The following is a 27,274-nucleotide window of genomic DNA, read 5'->3' as shown; positions in this document are numbered from 1 at the left end:
CTCAAGGATTAACAAAAAAAGAGCTTCATATTTTATTTTGTAGTACACAAGAAATACAGAAAAGATTAAATTCAACTTCAAGAAGATATTACTGCTAACGGGATTTTTGTTTTATTTTGAAAGACCTATGTTACAGAATTGTTCATTCCCAGAAAAAAAATGCAAAATGAACATGATGTTATTTGACAAAAACAAGCTTGTAACATGTGTAGGATTACTAAAACTGCACTACACAATCTGGGTCTTAAAGTGTGTAGTGTTCTTTGGAAAATAGAAGAGATTTGAAAGACTATTTAGGCTCAAAGATGAAACTCTTTGGAAGATGAATATGAATGTTCATGTTGTGTAACATGAAAGACAGGAAAAGGCTCTCAATATGAAAGTGGCTAGCTAGAAATCCTGTGATGGAGAATATAATTATCCAACTATACATAAGTCAGGAAATATGTGCAGTTCTTCCAGCAATTAACCACTTATTTGAAAAGTGGAAGAAAACTTTCTGCAAATTTAATGCTTTTCAGTGTTTTATCATGCCAAAGACTGGCTGACTTATAAGGATGCTTGCCTGGAATGAAGGAAGCCTGAACTCAATTTCTTAAGCTTCATCTGCTGAGGGATGGGATACATTCTGTCTTGTGTTGATATAAAGCAGTGAGGAATCGGGAAGCAAAGTCAGTGAGCCAGACCCTCACGCCACAGCCTAATGGTTACAGTAGTCAAGAGCTGACAAAGGCACCCTGGGATCTGGTTCCTGTTTCCTGGTTCTTTGCCACGGTTACACATTTTAGGTTAAGCAAGACTGTACAGATGAAAGAAAAAGAAGGAACAGGCTCTGGAAGTCTTCCAGGAGCAAGGCTCTGCTCCTTGCTGCTTGTTTATGTACACAAGCAATGATGGGATCAGGCCTCTGCAATCATAAAAGAGTAAGAGTTTCTATGGCAGGGTGATATGCAACTTAACACTCACCTCTTTCAGTCCACTATGTCTCTTCCTTGGCAACTCTCACTCTCAGGAAAGTAAGGGCTGTGTGGATTTTGGAAGCCTGTGAGAGCCTAAGAAGACTTGTCCCTAGAAAGACTCCATGGCTTCATCTGCATCCAGTGAAGAAAAGCTGAAGACTTGAACACTGCCTCATTGCTAACAGGATTCCTGGTAGGCTCATAGCTTAGACCAACCTGTGTTACTGCATACAATGCCTGACACTCTGGGATTAGACCCAGAAACTGTCCCTGGCAGGGGATCTGAATGCACTTGCCTTATTTCTCCCCTGTGAAGGAAGAGCCTTTGGCTGTACGGAAGCAATCTGTGCCATGCCTCAAGACAGCAGAAGAGTCCCTGGACCACCTTATTTCACAGAAAAGGTCAGTCTTTTGCCCTCAGTGGTTGTGTCTTCAGGACTCTTGTCTGCCACCTATATTTAGCCTGACTTTTTTTCTTATTTTCTTATCAAGTCACAGAAAACATGCCCATGAGGGAACCTGAGCATGCATGCATGCACAAAACTCATCTGCTTCATCACCTGTTGAATGGTTTCAAAGGCTGGGGGGCAAAAACTCTCATTCTAAGACAGGCAGGATCACAAAGCAGAGCAATTTTTAGTCACTAAACATGAGATCTACTCAGGAAGCGATCTTAAAATATTGACAGAAAACCTAATTTCTATCTCATATTCCATGTCAGCTACAGCCCATTCCTACAGTCCTTTATGAATTGCTTATTTATACAGTCCTGTTGATGATCATAGATTTTTGTCTTAAATTGATAACAACTGTATTTATTTATTTATTTATTTTTTTAAAAAAATAGTTACATGATTGGGAAAATAGGAAACAAACCCATTCCATGCTATTTATTTTATTTCTTCCTCCCTTTCTTCCCAGTGTTCTGTTAATTCACTTGGCTTCCAGCGTTAGTAAACAAAAGTAGTTTTTACTAAATTCTCTCAGTATGGATATAAGGTATTTCTCATGTTTCAGCACTGCAACCAAAATTCATTGTAGATGTGCATTTTGGAAAAAAAACAGCCTACTGCTTTACGCTACTGCAGCTCTGGGGGCAAAACAAAGACACAGTGAGAGATAAGATCCAGTCTCTCTCCTATAAAGCAGCTCAATAATGTCAATCACATTTTTCAAATCAGTGTTCTTTGGCACTGTAAAACAAACAAACAAACAAACAAAAAACCAACGAAGCAACAACTTACCTCCAGTATATGAGAATACCCACAAGAATCACTAGACAGATAAAAGTCAGGGCGGATACGACCACAAGTGGTATAACTGTCTTCTTCTCTGATTCCAGACTCTCAGCTAGACCGATACGAGACTCATGGCTACTATTACTTGCCTCTGCAGTCAGAGAAAATTGAAACAGTCCATGTTTAAATACTGACAAACACAGCACGAGTGAAGGTGTCGTATAACGAGCCTACTTAATACCACTTACCTCTCTTTTTCACTATGCACTGCAGAAAATGTATACATTTGCAAACCAGCTTACAGAAAATAAGCAGACAGAGGGTAAAGCAAAGTATTCAAGCTTTTGTGATTCAGCCTTCCAGCAGTGGAGACTTCTTTGTAAGAACAGCAGATTGTTGTTAAAATATAGGAGAAGAAAGGTTTTTATTTTCATCTGTTTATTAGCTGAAAGTCAAATGATTTAAGGGTTCTGAATTTATAATACTGGAATGTGTAAAGCACACTGATGCTAAACTGTCACTCACGTAATGAATATCACTTCTCCTTGACTAATAATTGTGATTTTTTTTTTTTTATAACAGAAAATCTCAGTATGGTTATTTATTGCATCTTCTGTAGTTTAATATGCTGTCCATTTGGTAACTTGCCTTGTAGAAAATCTAGTTTCCTTTAAATTCAATTGCAGCACTCCCTTCTCCAGCTATAATGGAGCCAGAATTAAATTCGCTACCTCCGTCTTTACTCGGAATCAAATTGTAATTTAGGTATTATCTAGATTTCACATAACTGTCAGCCTTGTAATACTGGGTGATTAAAATATTTGGGCACAGGAATCTGTATGAAGATTAAACTGATATATTTTATAAGCTCATTAAAAGAAGCACACATAATGGTGGAAGAGACCAATCCTGCAGACTTTACTTTCATCCCTCTGAAAGAAAACGCTTGAAAACATAGACTTCAACAGAAAACAACTGCTTCTTTTATATCTATGCAGCTGACTGTGATCTGTGACCATTATACGTGAGTCAAAATACAGAAATAACCACTTCCACACTTTTTAGAATTAATCCCTAGATTTTCTAAGATAACTACATGTCTTCTGCTTTTGTGAATTGTCTTAATACAATTAATGTTCTGAATGGGACAGGATATTGCTGTCTAAAATCAGCTGTACTTCAGTGGGGTTTCAAGACCAACTCCACATAACAGTTTTCAGACAAAAGGGAGCAGGGAATATTGCTGGATCTGAAAAAATGTTGACAAAAAAGCATAGGACCTAAATACAATATAAAAAACCAGACATGATCATGTAGCATAGGCTTCCAGGCATGTATCTGCTTTCATTTTCTTTAGTTTTTGGGCTTTCTAGAAAAAGATGTCTAGGTCCTGATCTTGCAGATATCTTCTTGGTTTTAGTTCAGAGTGCTCAAACACCCAAATCACTCACTGCTTTTTCAATCCTGTATCTCCGTGTGCAAGGTGATTGCAGGAAAAAGAAAGGCTTCTGAAAATGTATCCCCAAGCTTCTCGCAAGTAGACTAAAATCAATACTGATTCAAGAGGAAACTATATATCTGTATGAGAGATCAGAATACGATCCCTTTGAGGCATACACATTTGGAGTAATTCACAGGGTAAGACCCAGACTCATCTTTGTGATAACAAGGCTCTTTCACACTGCATGACCAAGTCCTGTTCTCCTATGAAGAAGAGCAGTAGATCCCTGTAATGGAGCTTCTTGCCTGCTTGGCCATCGCTCCAGTGATGGCAGCTGAACAGGGAGTCTCACCTACAGCAGGTTTCCTACTCCCTAACAATTGGCATGCTTAGATCATTTCCATTATTATTTATATTTGTTTCTTTTATGATTTTTCAACTGAGGATGAAAGGTTTAGGTAGCCATAGAGGTCTTAAGGAGAAAGTCCTCATTCAGAATATGCATTGACAACTGTAATAACGAGTGGGTAAAGTTTAAATGACATTTTTTTTCTGGAATAGTCAAAGTAAGCAGACATTTCATTAATTTTTGATGAATTCACAGTAATACACAACTTCTTAGTTGTTGGGGTTTTTTTTGTTTGTTTGTTTTGTTTTTTGTATTTGAGTTAAGCAAGGATAGTTTTGATTTACAGAAGACCACGTTAGACATGCTGGCATTTTAATTTACAGTTTTTAAATGACAGTATTTGGCGTAATTTATTGGAAAAAATAATATACATGAAGTGATCCTATATAATGTATTTCAATAATATTTAGAAGATAAAATTTATCTGTTGTAGTGCTACTCTAGACACGTATAATCTTTTTGAAGTACTTTTATGAAGTAACAGTTGAAGCTCATTGTTAACTAAATGACACTTATGCAAACTATTAATCTTTAAAGGCAACATTCATTTACATAATTCATATGAGTTTTGAAATATTCCTTTTCTTTTTTTCTGATTTTTCAAGAAATACGTTTTGCAGTTTAAACCATGAGGTGACCACTAACCAACTGAACTAACTCACTTTTTGTTTCAGTTTTAGAGTGCCTAATTTGTTAGGACTAATTACAATTTTGGCATGTCTTCTATTTTATTTCAATACATTTTCTGTTTTTTGTTTTGTTTTGTTTTCCATTTTTCACATTCTATCAGCTCCTATTACATAGTGTTGATTTGGCACCTTTTCATATTAGCACTCTGTAGCTCGTGAGCAATACAACTTCATTTCATTTCGCTCTGTATTCGTAGGACACTGCCTAAAATTTCACATGCTGTCTAGATCTATTCAAAACAGATTTAGTTGGATGATACTGCCCTCTACAGATGCTGTGACTGTTTAATTTCAATTTACTTTTTAAAATACAAATTCACCTCGTCAGTTTTTTTCCCAAGCCACAGTTGTTTTTTCTGATTTTACTTTTCGATTTCCAATATGCTAACATGAAGAAATTCAAATTTCTTGTCTGAACAGTTTAAGTTTCCACAACACATTTTTAAATATAAAGGCAATATAAATATTTATCTGGTTCTTATCTATGCAAGGTGCAGTTTCGCCTTCTGACCTCATCTTTGGAATCACAAAATCTCTCACTGACTTTAAGAGGAATGGTTAGGAAAAAAATATATATATATGAACAAGTACAGGAGAACCCAGCTCTGATATACTGCAAATAAGCAAAACTAGCATAAAAAAACTCTGCATCTTACTGAAATTTGAAGACAGCATAAACAATAAGAATGAAGATGAATGTTTATGCAAATTAAGATGAATCAGAATCAAGCTGAAGCATCTTCTTCCTTGCTCAATACACCTTAGAAAACACAAAATAAAACATAAGGAGGAAATGTGCTGCCATAATTATAAAACAGAATCTCAGAGGTGTGTTTGCACTGGTATAGTTTCCTCTGGTAACGCCTTTGTACAAAGAACTTACATCTCTCTTATACCTTTAAAACTCAAATCAAACCATTAACATTGAAACAAATTCTGGTCTTAGACTGCGTACCACGCAACTTCAGCTGATGGTACACATCCATCCAAAAGCAGAGCACAAATCTTCCTACTGAAGATTTTCAGGTGCAGTTTGAAGTAGACAAAGTGGCACTCACAAGGCAACCTGCTCAGTATGTACCCCTGCTCCCCAAGGCCTCCTTAATCACCACCACTGGCCCTCTTCTCCTTTTGTTATATACATATAAACTTCATTGTCTACAGCACAAAAGAACCCCTCACAGCTCTCCATGGTATGCATTAGACTCATCCATAACTAACCTGCCTCAGAGGTGTTGAATACTGATGAGTGATCGCTAGATACAGATGAGGCTGATGACTGTGATGATCCAGGAGTTAATTCTGAGTTACCTGCTTCAACTGCCCCTTCAGTGTCTCTCTCATTAAGGTCAGGAAAACTGAAATCTGTTGATGTTTCATTATCATTAAGGCTATCTGAGGTACCTTGGCCAGAACCACTTTCTTCATCACTTGTAAAAACAGCCCAAGACTTAGACTCTGATGTGTTTTGCAATGGGATACTAGCAGTTTGAATATGGTTCTCCAAAAATGTCGGGTCGCTGTGCTTCTCAGGTATCACACTTGCTGTCAGAGATGGTACAGATGTATAATTATGTCTGTCCGTGGCATAGTTTATCTGCCTGTCTGATGCAGCAGTCGAAATTCTCTCTTCTTCTTCAAGTTTCCCAGAATGTGAGCTTATAATTAGGTTGTTATTGTTTACCTCTGCATTTTGCTCCTCTACTACCATATCCTCATCTTCTCTATGGGAAGAGCATGAGATACAGTTACTTATGGGGAAGCCATCGTCATACTCATCGTAGTCATCCTCAACTACAGAAGGCCACAAATCGGTACTGGTTATGACACTAGGAGACAACCCAGAGGATTCTCTAGAAGGAACCAGTAACCTACTCAAAGTTACAGGGCTCTTACTTTTGGGAGGAGCAGCTGTGACAGAAATATGTGCACTTGGTAAAGGAAAGGTGTGACGAATGGACACATCAGAATCAGAAACCACTGCTGGCATTTGCACAGGATCAAAACCAAGTGGAGAACTTGAAGAGACACTGGCAGTCTCACTTCGTTCAAAAACACTTGCAGAGGTATGGCTGTCTGGAGGAGTAGCTACATGAGGTAATGCATCAGCTGTTAGGAAGGGAGTTGTTACTGCATCTGCTGCTTGGGGGGGAAAGGTATTTGCATTTTCTAAACTGGTCAGCTGGAACGAAACATCGCTACTGTACAATGAAGGCATAGCCTGCTGAACATCTTCACTGTTAAACAAGCTGGATGAAGCATACTCCTCACTTGCATAAGAAACAGGTAAACCTTGAAGTGACGCTGTGGGCTTACTAAAAGCGTTTGACAACATATCAGCAATGGAATGTAGAGATGCAGAAGGCAGCATAGTTTCATTTGTAGCAGAACCTGGTGCCATTTGATGCAATATTTGGTCAAATGCAGAACTATCTTTATAAACCCTGGAGCTTTCAGCCAATATTGGATCACTCGGCACAACTGCAGCTGTGTTAAGCAGAGTGCCATCGCCAGAAGACTGGAAGGAGGACTGCAGTAATGCGTCATTATTTAATGCAGCTGAGGCCTCATAAAAGTATGGCTGAGTCGAGGATAACGTTTTACTATAAGCAGGGGCAGAGACAGCTTGTTCTGAGATTGCACTAAGCATAGGTCTAAGCAAAGTGTCATCAGAGGCTGGAGATGCAACATGCAAAGGCTGAACGGAAAGGCGATTTTCTGTAAGTTTACTAATATCATAATCAAATACCTTAGTAGTGGGAAAAGCAAGAGAGACTGGAAGGATTCCCTTTGTGCTAGAAACAGGAAGTAGGCTTTCTTGCAGAGACGTGGTCTGCTTAATTACATCATTATTAGAAACAGATGTAGAAAGTTCAGGTATCACTTTACTTTCAGCACTGGAAGCCATTTCTCTTAAAGAAGAAGAAATTTGCAGTTCTTTCTCATCTCCATATACAACACCACCTTTTTGAAGCACCTTATTAACATCACTAAAACCAGATGATTCATATGTAATTTCATCTACAGAATCAGAGGAAGAAGCATTATTTACGGTCAAAGTGTCTGTGTCAGGCAAAAGGGACTCACTACCAGAGTATGCTTCAGACCAATCCATATCACTAGATAGAGAGCGTGTAGGCTGCAGCCAAGTATCAGCTTGTGATGTTACAGAGGAAGGTTTATGCACCAGTACATTGTTATAGCTGCTAAATAAAGGATCCTGATGAAATACGTCAACAGAACCATGCACAAATTCTGCAGAGTCATAAGAAACAGTAAAGCTTTGGAGGGAGCCCGCATTACTAGACAAAGCATAAGGATGTTCAGACATTGTAGATAGTACATGCACATTTAAATCACTGCTGGATGGTTCGACTTCAGAAAATATGTGAGTTCTATTATGACCAAATATCAGTGTCTCTGAAGCAGCGCGAGTGGTCTGATGTGACACCACATCAGCATATTGAGCAAGGCTTGGCTGTATTAATGTATCACCCTCTGCCAACGTCAAAGAAGCATGCAGGGACACCTTATCACTTGCAACAGCTGGAGTAGCACTTTGTGGAAACATTTGAGAAACTGTGTACAGACGGTGAAACATTTTACTACTGGAGGAAGCAGAGGAAAATGTAAGCAAAGGTACATCATCATAGGAAGACAGGGTGGGTTCAAATGACACATCAACACTGGGAAATACAGGTGTAGCATGCAAGGTCACATCACTATCTGATGTAGCAGGGGTAGTGTCGAGCATCTGAGAGTCAAACAATAAAGGGGTGACTAGAGGAAACACTTCACTACTGTAGGAAGGTTGAAGAGGTATCTCACCATTATAGATTGGTTGAGTTGTCTGAGAGAGTACCTCACTGGCAGCAGAAGCAGAACCATATTCTCCAGAGCTTGAAGAGAGAGAGTGAGGTGATAATTCAGCAGAGGAGAAAGCAAAGGTAGAATAATGTGGCAATTCTAAATCCGCATCTGACGTGTCCTGTGAAACCACTGGGCTGCCGGAATAGGGCACTGTAGCTGGCTTTGATCCCTCTACGTAAGCCTCAGAGTAACTGGTTTGAGACAAATGACTGCTATCCGATGTACCAACAGACTGAGTTGTCAGCTCTGTAGTGTTACGAAACCACACATTCCCATCAGTGGAAGACATATGCTTCAGAGGCTCATCAGAGCTTGGGAGTGATGCACCTTCTGAAACATATTTAACAGAGCCTTGGTAAAGGACATCATGCATGCTTATATCTGGGCTTCCTGAAGGAAGGATTTCTTCTTGGGAGGTCTCCTCTGTAACTGGATGTGCTGAAGAAGTGGTGAGAACTGAACTCCAAAAGTCATCAGATTCCTGATCAGGTTTAAAAGGAGACAATGAGAAATCTTCACCACTATGGCCTGTAGTGGTTATCCTGGTTGGTTCAGTGCCTGAAGAAAGGTATATGTATTCTTCTTCTATGCCTTTGGTGGAGTCAATGAATTGAGGAGGAGTTTCAGTAGTTGTTTGGGATTCCAAAAAAGTATCTTCTTCAGAAATTTCACTGACAGATGGAGAAGTAGAATAATAAACTGCTTTGAAAGCATCATCCTTACCAGGCAATTCTTCTCTTGTTAAGTATCTATTTATTTTAGCTTCATTAGATTTTGTCCCCGTGTTAACTTGACTGTAGCTTGATGTAGTCACTCGGAAATCTTTCCTCTTTATTTGTTTTATTGCACTGTCAGTGCTAGGAATCACTGCAGTTTCTTCATCCATTTCTGTTTCTTTTTCATCAGCTTCATCCTTTGAAAAAATATCACAGCCGAAGACAATTAACAGTGTTTGTAGACACCACACACAAATGAAATCCAAAACTGCAATAACATATTTATCTGGCTTCATAAAAACAAAAGGGACAAAACAACGGACACCTTTGAGAATTCTGTTGACAAAATTTTTAGTTACGAGAACAAGTATCCTCTTCACTTGCAAATACTGCCTATTTGCAAGACAAACAAACAAACAAAAAATCTGTGCTCAGTAGCTTCTTAAATGTATGAGAGGGAAAAACCACTCGCAGTATTTATTATTCATAAAGGTCTACATCTTTCTAATAAAATGCAATTTGCACTACACGTCAAAGAAAAATAACTTTATGACCAGAATATTTTAGAGAGTTGCACTAGTATTCTGATATTGATTAAACTGCTAGTAACAGAATATAGTAACAGAATATGGCCTGTGTTTAAATTTGATGAATCAACATTTTTTCCTAGATGATACGATTTCAGGGTGTAAAAGATCATCGTACAACAGCATCAAAAGTGTTGTGAGTGATACCACCAAGTACCTGTTACTGACCTTCCTTTGCTGAACACAAATGATAACTTGTAAAAAGTCTAAATTAGGGTTTTGACTTTTAAGGTCAGATCTAATGAATAGATAAATAGATAGATAAATTGATAAATAAAATAAATACGTGTATGTCTAAACATAATGTCCCTATCCCCAAATTTCCTTGAGCCAAATCCAGAAAAATAGTGTGGAATCATGGAAATTGCTCATGAGAGGTGGTATTTTGACCAAGTACATAGATGCCACCAGCTTTGTGCCATGCCCAACTCTGCCAGCTGCAGCATAGCTCTGCACAAGGGGCATGACTGCAAACTAGTACCTCAGCTGCTGATGAGACTTGATTTTATAGGCACACATATGCCTAATAGATACCAGCAGGACAAAGCCTCTCTCAAAATGGAAACTGAATCAGAATGGCTTGAGTTGGAAAGGAGCTTGAAGATTATCTAGTCCCAAGCCCTTGTCTGTGGGCAGGGTTGCCACTCACCAGATCAGTCTGCCCAGAGCCCCATTCAACCTGCCCATGAATGCCTCCAGGGATGGGGCATCCACAGCTTCTCCGGTCAACCTGTTCCCATGCCTCATCACCTTATTTATTCTTTTAACTATATTAAATGTTCCCTCTTTTAATTTAAAGGCATATCACTAACAGATCATGCAAAATGGTCCTCTCCAAATACTGTTTAAACTGTTATTCTTTTGAAGACACAGCTTGATGATGTGCTAGTAGTAGTGGTAATACTAGTTTCTACTGCAGTTTAAGCTGAATTGATGACCTCTGCACGTACGTAAGGCACTGTAGAGAGATGAATGCAAAGTCAACCGTCTTGGAAAGAAGGTGCCCCAAAAAAAGTGTGACTGAACAAATTATTAACTAGGATACACATTTAATAATAATCTTTAACTTTTATCCAATCCTACCAGAGTGAAGGCCTTAATCACCAGACTACAGCTGTGCTTCACACAGAAGTCCCTTTCTTTCAGGAACATCTACTGCACTCACCATATAGGGGACCTCAGACATGACTTTCATATATGGATTTCATTTCAGGGGGTACATACCTAAAATGTAGGGACAAATGCACCTAGACTCTCTTTCCTCAAACCAAGGTAGGACTGAACAGCCCCTTGTTTGTGAAAACCTGTCTTCTGAAGGGCAGTGCCTGCACTTTTAAATTATCTTGGTTATTCACTAAGTTGACATGCACTAGCACTCAGCTACTGTCTTACAGAGGCAATATAATAACCTGAATATGTAATTTACATCAAAATAGAAAAATAACTATATTATTGGCTAGTCAGCTTTCACAAACAGAAGGGAGAGTAAACAGAAAGTTAAGAACAAGCTATTTCTCTATTGAACTAACAAGGACATGCCACACAGTGAAAATACTGTGGTCAGAGACTGAAACAGTAATTTTTTTCTGAGGCATTACTTGATGTCAGTGTAGATCTTACTGAAGGAAATGTCCATGTTGTAAAATCTGTATTGAGCTGAGTTATGTTTCACTGTGATATTTTCATCTCTCTTCTTGCTGGGATGTGAGAAATCAAGTTAACAAATACAGAAATAAAATTTAAATTCTGCAGAAGATATCATAAAAAACATCCCAAATGGTGTGAAATAGGGTTATATTGTAAGTTTTAATCTCTAACTTGAATTGAAATGCAAGGGTAACTGAGCATCCAAAATTTTGGAATTCCATGATTTGAAATGGTAGCTGTTAACCTCAATCAACAGCAGACACGCACAGATCTTATTTTAAAGGACAATTGCCTTCCTCCCATACTTTAGTTTATCACACAATAAGATTTACCTGCTATATGTAAGACCAAGACAGATTTCTCTTTAAATAATTCTAAAAAGCTTAATACTACACGATCACTTTGATTCTCTTAAATTCATAGTTTTGTTATTGAATTCACTCAGACGTCAGTGTAATTTGATGTGCTATTTTCAAAAATATTTCTGCATATACTGTAATTTCCCTCAATTCTCCATGTATCTCCAGCTCCAGATAACTGTGTAGGTAGGGAGGTATCTCTAGAGTTAGGTAAGGAGAAATAGAGCTGAAAATGAAGGTTGTACGTGCATACATATGCATGTATGTATAAATGCTGACAACACATTCATAGACCTGTAAATTCTTACAGAATATCAATTTTATTTTGTTGAAATCTGTGTATCACTTTGAAATACTCTTTCAAAAATAAATTAATGCTATACCTCATAATCTTCAGTTTCATTCAGTTCAGGAATGAGGTCAGTCTCTATAAAACAAAAATACAAACCGTATCACCAAACATTTTAAATTCACAGAATTATTAATTCTGCAAGGACTCAGTTGATTAATTAATACATTTATTGTGACTCATTCTAAAGTGTTTTATAGGACTGGGTTTGGAGAAGTGGCCAATTAACTGGAGAGAGCGCTAGCTTTAAGGATACCAGCACTCATCTAGACAGAAGACTTTCTGCTGCAACAGTTTTGACTGGTGCTAATTTGATATTCCATCACATGTTGGATCTGCACTACAGAACCACATCTAAGTTTATGAGAATATTGTCTTATACAAGAAGTTTAATGCAGAGGAAACAGTAAACAGTAGAAGTAAGTCTGGGAATCACGGAGTTTCATTCTGAAACTTTCGAACATACTCTTGTAAAATGATACGTTCTATAATTTTCATACAGAAAATTCCTCATTTGTGCACCCATGCTTGAAGTTAGGTGCTAGTGCAAGTCATGCCATCACAGTCAGCATGCAGTAGGCTGGCACCCATTTTTGTCAGGGAAGGCCAAAGAGACGCACACATTCTAGCTGCCAGTGCTTAAGGTCTTCTTCAACCTCACTCTCCACTTGCTTCAGTGAACAGACCAGAACCTAGTTCTATCACGTCCCACAAAGCTGGGGATAATAAGAAGATACTGAGTACTCTACTAAAACTTTTAAGGTCTTCCTCATTTTTTTTTAAATAAATAAATAGCAACTGTAGCAGAAGCAAGAACTCATGTGAACATCTTTCTCTCTGAAACTTAGAGGTAGTCTATCATATTCTTTCTCACTGTCTTTTTGACCAACAGAGTATTGTGGTTGTGATAGCGGTCAGCAAGAGAGGCTTCAAAGCAGGTAGTGAGAAACCTTCAAATCTCTGGTAGGAACTGGCATGGCCTCAAGTGATGATCTCTTACACCCTTTCACAGTGCTAACTCATTTCACTGCTCTCTTCAGCCAAAGAAAAGCACATTCCCTTTCTGGATCTTCCTAAGGCTTTGCCCTAAGCAATGCTGTCAAGCCCTGCCTATTTACCAGTGCCAGCATGTATTCTGAAGTTAGTTTGCACTGTGAAAATGCCAGTCTCTTATCCTGGTAAGTGATTCTAACAATAAGATCCTATAGAACTGTATGTCTGCATCTTGTCAATGATTCCCAAATGTAGCTGTCTCCATACATTAGTATAAAGAGGTCATTTCCACACTTTTCATTTCTGCGAAGTCAGGCGGGTTATTAATTTGTATTCTGTCCACATCTATGTTTCCAAAACTTTGAGACATGTATTATATGCAACATACAATTAGGTAAAATTTATCACATTAACATGCTCAGTTTTTTTTCTATAGATTCTAATTTGTAAAAACATTTTGACTGAACCTGCAGAAAAAGTTTCAGAAATTGTTCTTTTTTTTAGTAAGTTGTATAAATTACCAAGCACTTGGTAATTGGTAATGAAATATTCTTTTATTAATGAGATAGAGAAAAATGATCTTACCTCTGACTCCTGGAAGCCTAGGAGGCTCCGGGACAGGGAGGGAAGAGGAGGGGAGGGGGGGAGGAAGGGGTGGCGGAGGAGATAATGATATTCCCTGGCTTCTCAATGACAGAAATCAAACATCATAAGACATTAATTTAGACCCACACCGTATATTACGCACTCAAAAAACTTCTCTGTAAAGAAAAATAATACAGAAAAATGCTATCTATTCATTCTGTAGTCACTTGTCTTGAGTTGATCTTTAATCAGACTTCACGAGAAAAATAAAACTTGTTGATTATGCTATATTATACAATAAGCTACATGCCTCCTCATTCCAGCAGCAAGAAACTCAAGTTTCTCACTCTTGCCTCTAATGGAGAGGTATTTATATACACACACACACACACACACACATACAGTTACAGATAAATAAACAAAAAGTCAGCCATTTTACCAAGACAGTTTAATTTGGGTTGGTTACAAAAACATATTTGTCAAAAGCCTTAGAGACACACACTTATAGAAGTTCTGTTAACTCCGTTGCTGTGATTTTTATTTGACAGCATTTTATACAAAGTGCTAACAGCCACTTACTTATCAGAAGAACCACCCACCAAAAAACAACCCATTGATGTAGGTTGATAAACAAGCTTGTTTATTTCTTCTGGAACCACATTTTGCTTATTCTAGAGCTTACATTTTAAATAGTTAAACCATTAGTTAGAAAGTTTTGAAGTTGTCTTTTCACATAATAGTGCATTTTAATGACCAATGAAGAAAGGACAAAAGAAAGACAAAAAAGGGAAATTCCCTACACTTAAATTCAACGCAAATCTTTAAAAAATCTTTTAAAGCAATCTGATCTGCAGCTGTAAAAATAACAGGTACCCTCACAAATCCTTTTCAGTTCTGTACTATTTTATGCAATAAATGTCACTGGAAGAAAAAAAAGTCAAGCCTTTTTCTTTTGTTTGAACCAGTTTTCAGATGTCTACGTTTATATTGTAAAATTAAATAATAAAAATTAATTAAAAATAAAATTAGAAAAAAGCATCCCCTAAGTGAAACATCTGTGACATGCTTAGTGCTTTTTTAGAACAAAAATTACTCACAAAGACCAGTTACAACAAAATAGCATAGTTAGACCCTCACAAATCATCACTGACATTATGATCTGCATTTGAGAGCCATATCCCAATATGATTTTTTATAAAAACCAACCAGTGTCTCTACACAGGAAGGTGAAAAGAGAGATATATTCTTATTTTCATGCCCTGTGTCAGTAAAAGCATGTAAGTACCACTGATATTAATGACACAACAAACTACTGCAGAACTTTCAGAACTCTAAAGACATTATCTAGAGAGTCAAAGCACATTCAGATAATGAAAATCCAGTTCAAATACCAAATGAAAAACTGGTAAATGAAAGCTGGGCTTTCATCAAAGTCAACTAACACACTATCTACCAATACACTCCATTTTCAGTGGATGTTGGGTAGCTGTGTCAGGGAAAGCAATCACCAACTGTCACTAATTGGAAACTAATTGGAAAAAAATCACATGTGCATGCACACTGCACCACAAGCTGAAATGCTGCTGCTCTGAACAGTTCAGGTAAAAAAAATCCAAATGCAGAAGTCTCAAATATGATCACCTGTGTGGTGAGATCCTGAGGCTTCCACAAACCAGAATGATTTCAGATATCAGCATGGGGGACAGAAGTTATGGCCTGGAGTTTTACACCTTGGTTGAGGACCACGCAGGTTGGGGACAAAGCATGAGAAGTGCCTTCCCCTTCCATCATGTCAAATAAAAAAGGCTAAGACAATGGTCCTGAGTTTTCTGAACAGCAGATTTTGGTTTTACAGGGTACAGTAAATTCCCTCTTTAAGAGTGACCACAGAAAATTCCCTCTTTAAGAGTGACCACTCCCCGAGGGCTGAATTCTTCCCAGAAAAAGGGCTCTCATGTCCCATTTTAATTTCTAACATGAAGATTAATTAATCTGGAGGTGACTGCAGTGAATTTCATCTTAATTAAAGTGGCTTACTCAGAGTAAGTCTTGAATACGAAACTTTTAGTTTATGTTTTATGTGAGTCAATTTTATTTCACGTCTTCATGGTGAAGATAACTTTTCTTTCATAAATTCACAAGCAGGAGCTCCAAGAAATCCCCTTTTGCCTCAAGATCTATAAAGCAGATCACAAAACCAATTTGATGTTATAGATGTAATCATCAAGTAGCTCTGAACAAATCTTTCTCATTAGATATTTATATTTTCATATCTCTGTTGTTTCATATTGCAATATTTAATATGAAAATATTTGCAAAATTTGCAGTGGTTAATTCAGATGTAAATAATTAGTAAAAATAAGTACATAAAGAAACAATATTAGAAAGGAATGGAAGTTTTTTGCCTTAAAAAAAAAGACAAATAAATTATATCCAGAGCTAAGACAGTTCTTATAAAATGTATTTGTAGAGCAATGTACACTTCCACCAATCACACTAATTATATGGAAGGAGTCTTTCCTGAACTTTCTTCATCCAATATTTTCAGATATACCACTACAAAAGTGTCAAACTAAACACAAAGCACTTTAACAACTTTCTGTCAGTGTCAGATAGGAAGCATCACAAAGAAACAGCTTTTCTGAAACACAGAGATAATTCATTTTTAATGTTAAACCTCTCCTTTTTTTTTGGTTAAAAATTGAAATATCCTTGAAAGAATTCATTTGACCTGAAATAACCTCTCTCCACTTTGAAGCTCTTGAGAAACTAAAGGAAACACCTCAAGCAGACCCAAAACCACTACAGATTTTCAGAGCTGTCTGAAATTTGAAAAAAAAGGTGTTCATAGTTTACATACTTTTGATATAGTTTACATATTTTGATATGCAATATGCTTAACTCTCCTTTTCACAATGCCTTGTTTTTTGAAAAAAAGAGAACTTGGGATCAGAATATACTTACAGAAGTTAATTTGCTTCATTTCTACATTAAGGAGATGTACTTAAATGCTTAATTGGAAGAAAGCACAAAAATACCATTTCCACAGTTACGTTAACGTGCTGACACTGCACACAGGTACATCTGTATATTATTATTTCTCCTTGTTATTCTTGCATCGTATTTTGTCTTTTCTTCTTCTTCTCCTGACATGAATGCAAACCCACTGCTGCCCTCAGCAGAAGCACAGCACAGTGACAGTGCTCAGTGCAGGCCACCAGACACACAGCAGCCTCTCCCTGGGTTTGGTCCTGGCAGCTCTGCCTGCAGGCCAGGTGTGCAGTGCTGGGCTGGGCTGTGTTCCATCCCCTGCCTGCCCCTGCGTCCATCTTTCCTTCCGATGGAAGTCATGGCACATAGCATGGTGGTATGCAACCAGATCTGACAGTAGGGATGCAGCAGTAGTAGTTTAATGTTCTTGGTTTTTGTTTTTGTTTTTTTAAATAAATTATTTTATTTTTGCTATTTTCTGAGCTTCAGAAGCTGTGACAGCAGCACTGGGCTAACTGCATTTGTTGGCTTTGCTCTTGTTTAATAATAGCAACACTGAGCTGTTTATTTTTCACTCCATGGATGTGGAGATGTGTGAATGAAATTTCATCTCAAAAAATTTTCAAACACAAAGTAAGCAAATTTTGGAAAGGAAATGGAGTGATATAGGGACTAAGAGGGAGATGAAAGACAAACAGAAAAGTGAAATGTCAGAACTTTGGTGTGGACTTGGAAAAATTAAATACGGAAATTCTCGTATTAGCATAAGACTGCAAAAATATGTGTTTGAGAGGCACAGAAAATGTTTACTGAAAGATCATATGTACTATATGTGAATCTGCCTCCCCCTCCTTCAGATAATATGCTATTTTATGCCTTTTAGTACTACTAATTCTCAACTGATGCAGGAGAGATCATCAAGAACCATCTTCCTTCTTGCTACAAAGGAATGTGGTTCCCTTGAAATGAGAAACTAACCTGTTTCCCAAGTATACCACAGTACTGCTAAGGACCTTGCTGTAGCTAAACTGATTTAACCACATGTAAAATTGGACATTCACAATCCACAAATAAACAACCACAATCTGAGCCTCCAGATTAAAAAAAAAAAAGTGTTTTGCTGCACGATCAGAAAGGTTGCGATTTGTTCCTATGGTTAACTACAGGGCTCCTAATTCAATACACAGCTTTCACTAACTTTGATAAGAACAGAGTTTTATGCTAAAACTTCCACAGAGCGTAAGGAATTATTAAGGACAATGTCAAGCTCCATGCTACAGTGTCACATTATTTTGTATTTACCAGCAGGCAGAAGAGGTGAATCTGGCTGTGCAATCAGTGAGATTTGGTTATTAGGCCTTTTGATTTTCTTGCGAGGCAACATTAAGAAGCAAGGGAATTCCATCACCGTAAGTGCTTTGAAATCAAACTCCAAGTAAACATAAGTAATCCAATTTGAAAACAAATTGATACAGGTCTGTAAGTCATACATCGGGTTTGCATCTCTTGTTTCCTTAACACTTTGGTAATGTAGGTGATTAATTTGGGGAGTCAGGAGGATGCTTGAACCATAGGGAAATAATACCAAACATGGCTTTATTTCCCTATGTTATATTCCTAAAGGATACACTTGTGAGATTTGAAATGAGGTAGGCGCTCTTCAAAATATTTTTAGTTAAAAACATTAACATGCAAACTTTTGTAGGTCATGTTTACAAGGAATGGAGAATTATATAATGATAAAATATCAGTAGCAAAGAACAAGCTGAAGGTTAACTGCAGAGATTTTGAAATTTCATTTTAGCATATTTGGACAGTCACACATTTTACTGGTTTGCAAATAAACTACTTCTCTAAATAAAATTTTGTGGTTAAAAGTGACCGCTCGGCTCTGAAGAACACTTACCTTGGTCCTCTAAAGGCATATCAACAATGACTTGGTCACTGTATTTTCCGTGCAGACCATTAGAGCAAACAGCAACTATCTGAAGAACATAACTTGTATTGGGCAGCAGATTATTTAGAATAGCTCCCTAAAAGAAAAAACACGTTTAATCATTTACTTGCAAATATGTATCAAATATTTGGAAAAGTTAACATTTTTTCATAGCACATTGTTCATATGAATCATGAAGGTCCTTCTGTCCTATGACTCTAACATGCACTCTTCACATTTTACTGTCAAAAAATACTTCTCAGGCAACTTTAAAAAATGGTGAACTTTTAAATGCAGAATACCAAAGTGCACACCTGTTTAACGATGAATACTAGTTTAGATAATCATTTTAGGTAACATTACCACTGATAAGCTTATGAATATTTGAAGAGGCTAATGAGAACAGATCACATTAGTGAAATACCATGAAGCAGTAAATCAGTAACTTAATACTTATAGCGGTATGATTGTACCAAATCTAATTAGCTGCTAGCGTAGGTAATTCTTTGCAGACCAGTGAGCAATGAAGTACAGATCACTGTTAATTGACTAAGGGGTTTATGGCTAAGGAGCAATGAGCTTGACATGGTCATATACTTTCGGGAAAACTATAGGCAAATCAGAACAGAACTCCAAGAAATTTCTTTGCCTGTGGCCAAAAGAGGCTTTTCTTTTTTTTTTTTTTTCCTATTTTTAATTGTCTCTGTAGCTTCAGAGCCAAAGAGACAAGCACAGCTTTTGTAAGCTGCAGCCAAATTTTTATATTAAATTAGCTCCCAGCTACCTAAACCCTTAGAATAATTAATGGCTGCTTTGTCATCACCGCTCTCAATGAAACTTGAAGAGTTCACAGTTACCAAGTCCTGATACCCATCTGTCAGAAACTCATGCTTAGTCTGGTCTTCTCCATCCAACTGTTGATAAAAGACAGCAAACTTCTCAATCATGGTATCATACACAACACGAGGTCTTTCCCATGTAACCAGAAGACTGGTATAATTCTTTGGATCAGATTGGACATTTTCAGGTTCTGAGCTGCAAACTGAAAGAAGGACAATAAAGAACATGATATTTATTAAATGGTAGAAATTACTCCAAAGGTCTTGATCCACTTCCCATCAAAATCATTTAATGTCTTTAATGGGCCTCACTTTTAGTTTTCTATTAAAATATCTGAGACGGCATGCACTATCAAAAGATACAGAGTCCTGATACTAGTTAAGCAAAAACAAGTTAATTTGGGACCTCTTTCCCCCTCTTTTTAATATTGTATTTTGAGAAAGACTTGTGTTCAGTTTCTAGTAGCTTTAGAAGGTCTGCACACTCTCCCAACAGCTACAACAGATTGGAATATGTAACAGATTCTTTCTGAAGATTGAAGGTAAATATATCATACTTGAATTCTGAACCTTTTAGTAGAAGAGATGAAAGACAAACATGGAGGGATAAGAATGCATAAGATTAGCTGGTAGCTATTTCATTTGACTACATTTCACTATCTAAACAGCCACTGAAGAAGTCCAGTAAGAGGCACCAAAAGAGTCTGTGGATGCAATCTAGACCAACAGGTCTGAGTCTCCTCCTCATCTCTTGCCCTTGCACACCACCTTCCAACCAGAACCGCCTTTGCCTTCATTTAGCTTAGGTAGAACTGACTTCCAAGAGGGAGGTTGAAAGAAGTGCAGAAGAGGTATGAGGCACTTTGAGCTTGGCAAAATGAGAATGCTTTCCAGACATTGCCAGCCTGCTCCTATCATCATGTTCTAAGCATTGCCCTGGATATCCCAGCTTGTTGCAGTTCCAAGTTCACACATGCACACCTTCTTGGTAAGCCTGGACCTCGCACTCCAGACAAACTCTGGCCAGGCAGCTATTTTTGCATGTCTTCCAGTTTTCCCCCAGTACCACATTTTTCATCTTATTCAAATAAGATGAATCTTCTGATACATCTCTAGATATATCGAGATGTACTGATTACCAGTGTGCCAGAAATGTGCTGAGACTTTGTCATTTGGTATTTAAATCACGCAGGTACCTGTGTGTAGCTTGAAAGTAATATACAAGGTCAAGGTAACCTCTGTGAAAAAATTGCACCAGCAGAAAATGCAAAGTATTTATCTTAAGGTCACTGAAAAATGACTGACAGATACAAGAAAATATAAACCAAAACAATGTACAGCTGAATCATTCAGGCTGAGATCATTTTCCTTCCTTGCTTTCGTCATCTCTGTTAGTGTCACACATAGAACTGATGAATGTCAAAAGTCTTCTCTAATTTTTGGTTACCAACTGCAAAGAGATCACAGCAGCCAGATATGAGCTGGTATAGTGGAATGAAAGCCACGGGTCCCTAACATTTACTGTTATAAATCCCTCCTCTTACATGTTTGAAACTGCAGATGCTAAGGACTGTGATTGAAATACTGAGACTAGAATTCTGCCTCTGTCCTAGTTTTTTGGTATTTCCTATACTTGGGCACACCCATACTGAATTTCCTTTTCTATTTGCTTTTATATGGACTGAAAAGGAATATTATTCAATCTACTTTTTCATTTATTACCTTATCTCTATTGCTATATTTTGTCTATTGAGCAAGTCAAAATTATTGATGAGAATACATGAAAAATATCATTTAATTAAATATTACACATGAAAATGTCTGTAAGGATATTGCAAAGTTTTAACTGGACTTTTGCACAAGTAATTAAATGGTCATTCTCTATTTGTAATAAAGCAGGAAACATTTCTAGAATCTGAGAACACGTTTAAATCAAACTGCGAGCATCTAGTAGAAAGCAGGGAAAGTTATCCAGCTAATTAGGAAAGCAAGAGTTGTAGATTCTTTGGAATTCCCATAAAGGAAGCAAACGTCATGATACTACAACGTCTTTTGCCTGACAGTATCACAATTTGAAGATACTCCATTAACTTGGCAATTTACCTGTCGAACACTAGAGGGCATTCAATACTCAGAATTTTGAGACAGAAATTTCTGCCAGCCTGTATACAGGTGGGAAGTTCTGCAAATTCTGGTTTGATTTAATGGAAGATGTGCGATTTTTGTGTGCATTAATAAGAGGAAGTGTTGGTTTGTGTAATTCAGTTTGAATTGTACAGCTTACCAGGCTCTGAATCTACTGCCCTACTTATTTGGCACATCATTTTTATTCATTCCACTGAACACTCCTAATTGGAGTAAGCAAAGAGCAAACTAAAAATAAAAAAATAAAAAAAATGAAGTTGTATACATCTCATTCCATAACGAAAGCTTGTCCTCCCAATTCATATCCACCAGAGGGCACAAGGAAATCATTAGACAGCAAAAATGAATCCCTTCTTAATTCTGAGCATTATATATACCATAATTTCTTGTTTATTTTATTTATTTATTTAGATTTTATATATTTTAATATATATGTATATAATATATATAACTTATACATATTTTGATAAATCAAGCCACTATTATATTTTGCAAGGTATTTAAAATAACTCTCCAAATATTTTTTTGTAGTATACCTGCCAAACTTTTCCTTGCTCCAAACTCACACTGCAAACTTCTCTCCACTGTCATTTTTCCTCCCTTCCTCTTTTGCTCACCAGAGTGAATCTGGGTCTGACATCTTTGACTGTGCTCAAATTAGCTATTACAGAGCATTTAAAGCTGGAGGGTTGGTGTCTCCAATACAATTTATTTCACTTTGACTCTTTTCCATGTTGCCCTGCCAGGTATGTTTTTCCAAGGAAAGTGAAGTTCTTCTCCCAGTTGTTTTCACTCTTTTGATGCTTAGCCTCGTTCCTCTGAGCAGCAGCCAGCAATATGCCTGCATAATAGCTGTGTGCACCTTGTTGTACACCTGTTGTATTCCTTCCCAAGCTGTTGTCTCTTCCCCCTCTTCAAATTTTTGTTTGTCATCCTGCCTGTGCTCTGCTCTTGTCTTCATCCATTTTCCTTCTCAAGGGCTTGGGAAAAGCCAGGAGGTCATGTATCAACATCTCTAATCAAAGACTTCTGCTCTGATGCTGATTTCAAAAATCTGGGCAAAGGGACTACAAGGAAGGAAGTCACAGATATTCAGCTGATTTTTTATTTTTTTTTTTAGTCTCAAAACAGCAAAATACAGTTCATGAGAAGTCAGAGGCCTACTCAAGGCTCTGCTGGGCTTGAATTCAGATCTCTGCTTTACATACGTGAGTGTTCAATAGCTGGTTTTGAATATCGTACTGTAATGCACCTATCTTTGCCTGTTCTGAAATAAATTGTGAAATAAAATACAATCCATCCAGCTTGGAAGTTTTTCATGTCAATTGCATCATTGAGGAAGATAAGATTCATTAGCATCATCATCAGGAAGTCTGTGCAGTGTATGAGTTGATCAAATTTAACTTATTCAAATATGAATAGAAAAAAAAAAACAACAGGATTTTATCTTTCTCTGAATTTTATACAAAGTATTACTGAGACATAATTGGATGCCTTTTCTTTTTTTTACCCTATATTTGCTGATTACATTTTCTTTAAGTTGAATCTGGGTTCAATTTTTTATTTATTTATTTATTTATTTCCATTCAAATCCAGGTTTTCAGCTGTGGAATCACTGCACTTTGTTTAGACATCAATGACTTTTTAGATCCCATGTTACATTCCATTTCCTCACCAAGAATGTCCAGAAGTGTTCATGCTGTAGTCTTCACATCTCAGCACGTAAATTCAACAGTTCTTAAGGATTTTAATTTAACTTCTATCAAAAGGTAGGGGAAAAAAGCAATGATCCTCTGATTTTTACATGAAAAGAATTCTATAATGGCCTTTTTGTTTGGATGTATGAACGTACGCATATAAGATGTTGCATTTATTCAGTGTTTATTAATGTTAACAGAAATGTGACTATATATACAGGGAGACCTGAAATTTAAGAGATTTCTTTCAGTCCTTCTATGTCTACAATCAAACTAGAATTTTTAATCTACAGTTAGATACCTTGAGTACATAGTTTGGAATAAATACTGTTTGTGTTTGTGATGTGATGTCAGTGCAAGACACTTTTTTCTTAAACTTCATAGACTGAAACCCCTTTGTTCTGTGTTAAACAAATCTACAGGTTAATTGAATAAGCTTGTTAACCTACTCTGAAACTGGACCTAGAGCAAATGCAAAATTATCTGCTCCTAAAACGCTAAGTATGAAATTTTAACCTCACACAAGCATTTGGGATGCACTGCATAGCAATTCATCATTACATGAAGTTGAATGGCCTTCCAATTTTAAATGGTATAATCCAATGAAAAAAGGATCCTAGTATCTTTAGGTTGGACATTCTCTCCTTATCTGAATGGATATTATGCTCACAGACAAAATATCAGATCCCAGTATCTACCTTCATTGTAGTGCAGAAATAAATGATGATTCCTTTTATTTTTCTTGGCTCACGAGTGTGAAAATCATTTACTTCCATACGCTGTCCTGGTCACATAACTTTCACAGGCTTCCCCAAGGTTTTAGGTAAAACAGAGGTCAGATTCTGGCTTTTGGGATTCTCTACATCTATCACTTTCTTAGCAGTCTACGTGAAATGAATTTGGTGATGTCACGTTCTATTGAAGAGGCATGCATGTTATACAACGAAGAACCAAATGGGTTTGTAAAACAAAATCCTCCTGCAGCCCCTGAAAGGGCAGCTTTGTTTAGGTCTGAAACACATTAAAAGGGCAGCGCAAGAAAGCTTGAATTGACGTGATCTTCACTGAACGTTTGGTCGAGACAAGCATTTAATTTTCCACTCCATTTAATCTGACATGTTTTATGATTGCCAGTTTTTTTCTTTGAAGTGATAGATTTATGAATAATAACACACTGTGCTACTTTCCACACAATTTAAAATGAGTATTTTCATACTAGGATGACTCTCTTACTGAAAATCGCCTTTCTACCCACGAAAAGAGGAGTGACTATTCAGTAAATACCTGCTTCATGAATTTCTTCTTGTCCAGTGTAAGAGGAAAACACTTGCCCAGAAAACTTATATCGCTGCTCTCGAAAGTTGTTTTGCAGATAGTCCATCAGCATCACATAGCCAGACTGCTGCATCGTAAGGACTTCACAGAACACTGCTAACTAGAAGAGGTGATAAAAAAAGAAGTTGGAAGTCATAACAAATCAATACGTTTCTTCTAAGAGGCAGAAAAACCCTGGAAAAATGGCACTGGGAAATTATCCCTGTTGAGTTTCCTCAGAATGCATTGAATTTGCTAGTCTGTATCTACTGGTTTACTCCACCTGCACTTCACAAAATCACAGAATCACAGAATTGTAGGGGTTGGAAGGGACCTCCAGAGATCATCCAGTCCAACCCCCCTGCCAAAGCAGGTTCCCTACAGCAGGTCGCATAGGTCGGCATCCAGGCAGGTCTTGAACATCTCCAGAGAAGGAGACTCCACCACCTCCCCGGGGCAGCCTGTTCCAGTGCTCCGTCACCTCACTGTAAAGAAGTTCTTGTGCACATTCATGCGGAACTTCCTATGCTGCAATTTCCGGCCATTTCCCCTTGTCCTGTCTCCACTCACCACTGAAAAGAGTCCAGCTTCACCATTCTGCCCCCCACACCTTAGATATTCATAGACCTGGATCAGGTCCCCTCTCAGTCTTCTTTTCTCAAGGCTGAACAGACCCAGTTCACTCAGCCTTTCCTCATAGGAGAGATGCTCCAGGCCCTTCACCATCTTTGTGGCCCTCCACTGGACTCTTTCCAAGAGATCCCTGTCTTTTTTGTACTGGGGAGCCCAGAACTGGATGCAGTACTCCAGATGAGGCCTCACCAGGGCAGAGTAGAGGGGGAGGATCACCTCCTTCAACCTGCTGGCCACGCTCTTTTTAATGCACCCCAGGATGCCATTGGCCCTCTTGGCCACAAGGGCACAGTGCTGGCTCATGGCCAACCTGTCATCTACTAGGACACCCAGGTCCCTCTCTGCAGAGCTCCTCTCCAGGAGCTCATCCCCCAGCCTGTACTGGTGCATGCAATTATTCCTCCCCAGATGCAAGACTCTACACTTGCTTTTGTTAAACCTCATCCGGTTTTTTTTCTGCCCAGCTCTCCAGCCTGTCCAGGTCTTGCTGAATGGCAGCACAGCCTTCAGGCGTGTCAGTCAATCCTCCCAACTTCGTATCATCAGCAAACTTGCTGAGGGTGGCCACTATCCCCTCATCAAGGTCATTGATGAAGATGTTGAACAAGACCAGACTTCTCAACCATTCTTCTGACAGAGCTATGCTCTATTCACTGTTCGGACAGGGGAATGCCAAAGGAGCATTTTTTTTCCTGTCTGGACCAGAGGTCCAGATACATTGGAGAGATTACCTTTGATGACTGCACAAAAAAACTTAATACTAAAAAAAAAAAATGTGCCAGACTGTTGGGCTGGTAATAAATGGCATGAGTTTTTACCATACGCATTGTAACTGATTTATATTTGTTTTATTTTGATGTATATTTGTTTTATTTTATGTTATGATGTATATTTGTTTTATTTTAATACATTAAATGAATTACCTGGTGCTCCGAAATACTAATAGTATCTTTGAACACAATCCATTCAACTGTTTCTGAGCAAGGAGGAGTTGATAAAGACCCATTGTAAGTGTAATATTTGTCTGTTGCATTCGGTAAAAGGTTCAGCAAAACAAATGGTTCTAAGGCAGCCTGTTTTCCTGAAAAAGAAACCAAACATTTTTTAGAGTAAAGTAGTAATGAATAAATAGAAATCACACTATCCCAACGAGTTCCTATTATGGAACCTCACTAATTTTGAGGCTATTTGGAATCGAATTTTCAGAGAGGGTAGCGTAAGAATAAATTGCCGCACCTTTTCTATTTAGATTGAATATTGTTCAATACAAATTTTGCTTATTTGGAGAAGTATAATGGGTTATTCCAGGAGCAAATATGGGAACCAGCATATTGTTCACAAAATCTTGTTCAACTAAGTGTTCTAGTAATTGTCCGGGATGCCAAATTCTTGCCTCACTCACGAACTTCAAAGAAAAAAATGTTAAGCCTTTCTAGTTGATCTCACCACATGACTTCGAGCTCTCCCTGAATTTGTTGAGTTTCTCACAGGACCTTAACTTCTGCAGAAAATCTCTGCTGGTGGGAACTGTCACAGTGACAGATCTGAGAGCTGCAGTACTCAGGTCTGCAGAAGCAGAAATTCATTAGATATGGGAGTTTTAAAATAGCGACAATAACAGCTTTACGCAAAGCAGAGAAGGATGCAAAGACCTTCTCCAGGAGAGTTATGACCTTTCTGTTTATTCTCCTTTGAAAATAATATCACTTCTTTCAGGTCAGCAGTTTACCTGGTACCTTTGTCTGCTGGGAGCAAGCATGATGAATTGCTCAGTCCATCCACAGAAAGCTAAATCTGTGCTGATATGGCAGTAGGGTCCAGCACCAAAAATTAGCAGAAATGGTACCAATTTCCTCTTGACAGAATTTTTCAGTTTA

At 37.7% G+C, this 27,274-nt stretch overlaps 1 protein-coding gene across 7 annotated transcripts in view; it reads right to left on the bottom strand.

The window, feature by feature from the left end:
- PTPRZ1 (protein tyrosine phosphatase receptor type Z1) overlaps positions 1–27,274 on the bottom strand; it is a 131,879-nt gene that overhangs the window by 26,879 nt on the left and 77,726 nt on the right. For 4 of the 7 annotated variants that reach the window (XM_052668908.1, XM_052668910.1, XM_052668912.1 and 1 more), the window contains exons 7-13: positions 26,321–26,478; positions 24,735–24,885; positions 19,627–19,811; positions 18,740–18,866; positions 12,299–12,342; positions 5,958–9,519; positions 2,204–2,348 (exon numbers count right to left, since the gene is read on the bottom strand). In XM_052668908.1, coding sequence (XP_052524868.1) covers positions 2,204–2,348; positions 5,958–9,519; positions 12,299–12,342; positions 18,740–18,866; positions 19,627–19,811; positions 24,735–24,885; positions 26,321–26,478 — 4,372 coding nt within the window. The remainder of the gene's footprint in view (positions 1–2,203; positions 2,349–5,957; positions 9,520–12,298; positions 12,343–18,739; positions 18,867–19,626; positions 19,812–24,734; positions 24,886–26,320; positions 26,479–27,274) is intronic. The other 3 variants (XM_052668914.1, XM_052668915.1, XM_052668913.1) reach the window with 1 other exon arrangement.

Source organism: Tympanuchus pallidicinctus, unplaced genomic scaffold (genome assembly GCF_026119805.1).
Source record: "Tympanuchus pallidicinctus isolate F22 unplaced genomic scaffold, pur_lepc_1.0 scaffold8, whole genome shotgun sequence".
NCBI classification, from domain to species: domain Eukaryota; kingdom Metazoa; phylum Chordata; class Aves; order Galliformes; family Phasianidae; genus Tympanuchus; species Tympanuchus pallidicinctus.
The sequence above is the reverse complement of the archived record's forward strand: the minus strand, read 5'-3'. Positions and strand labels throughout refer to the sequence as shown.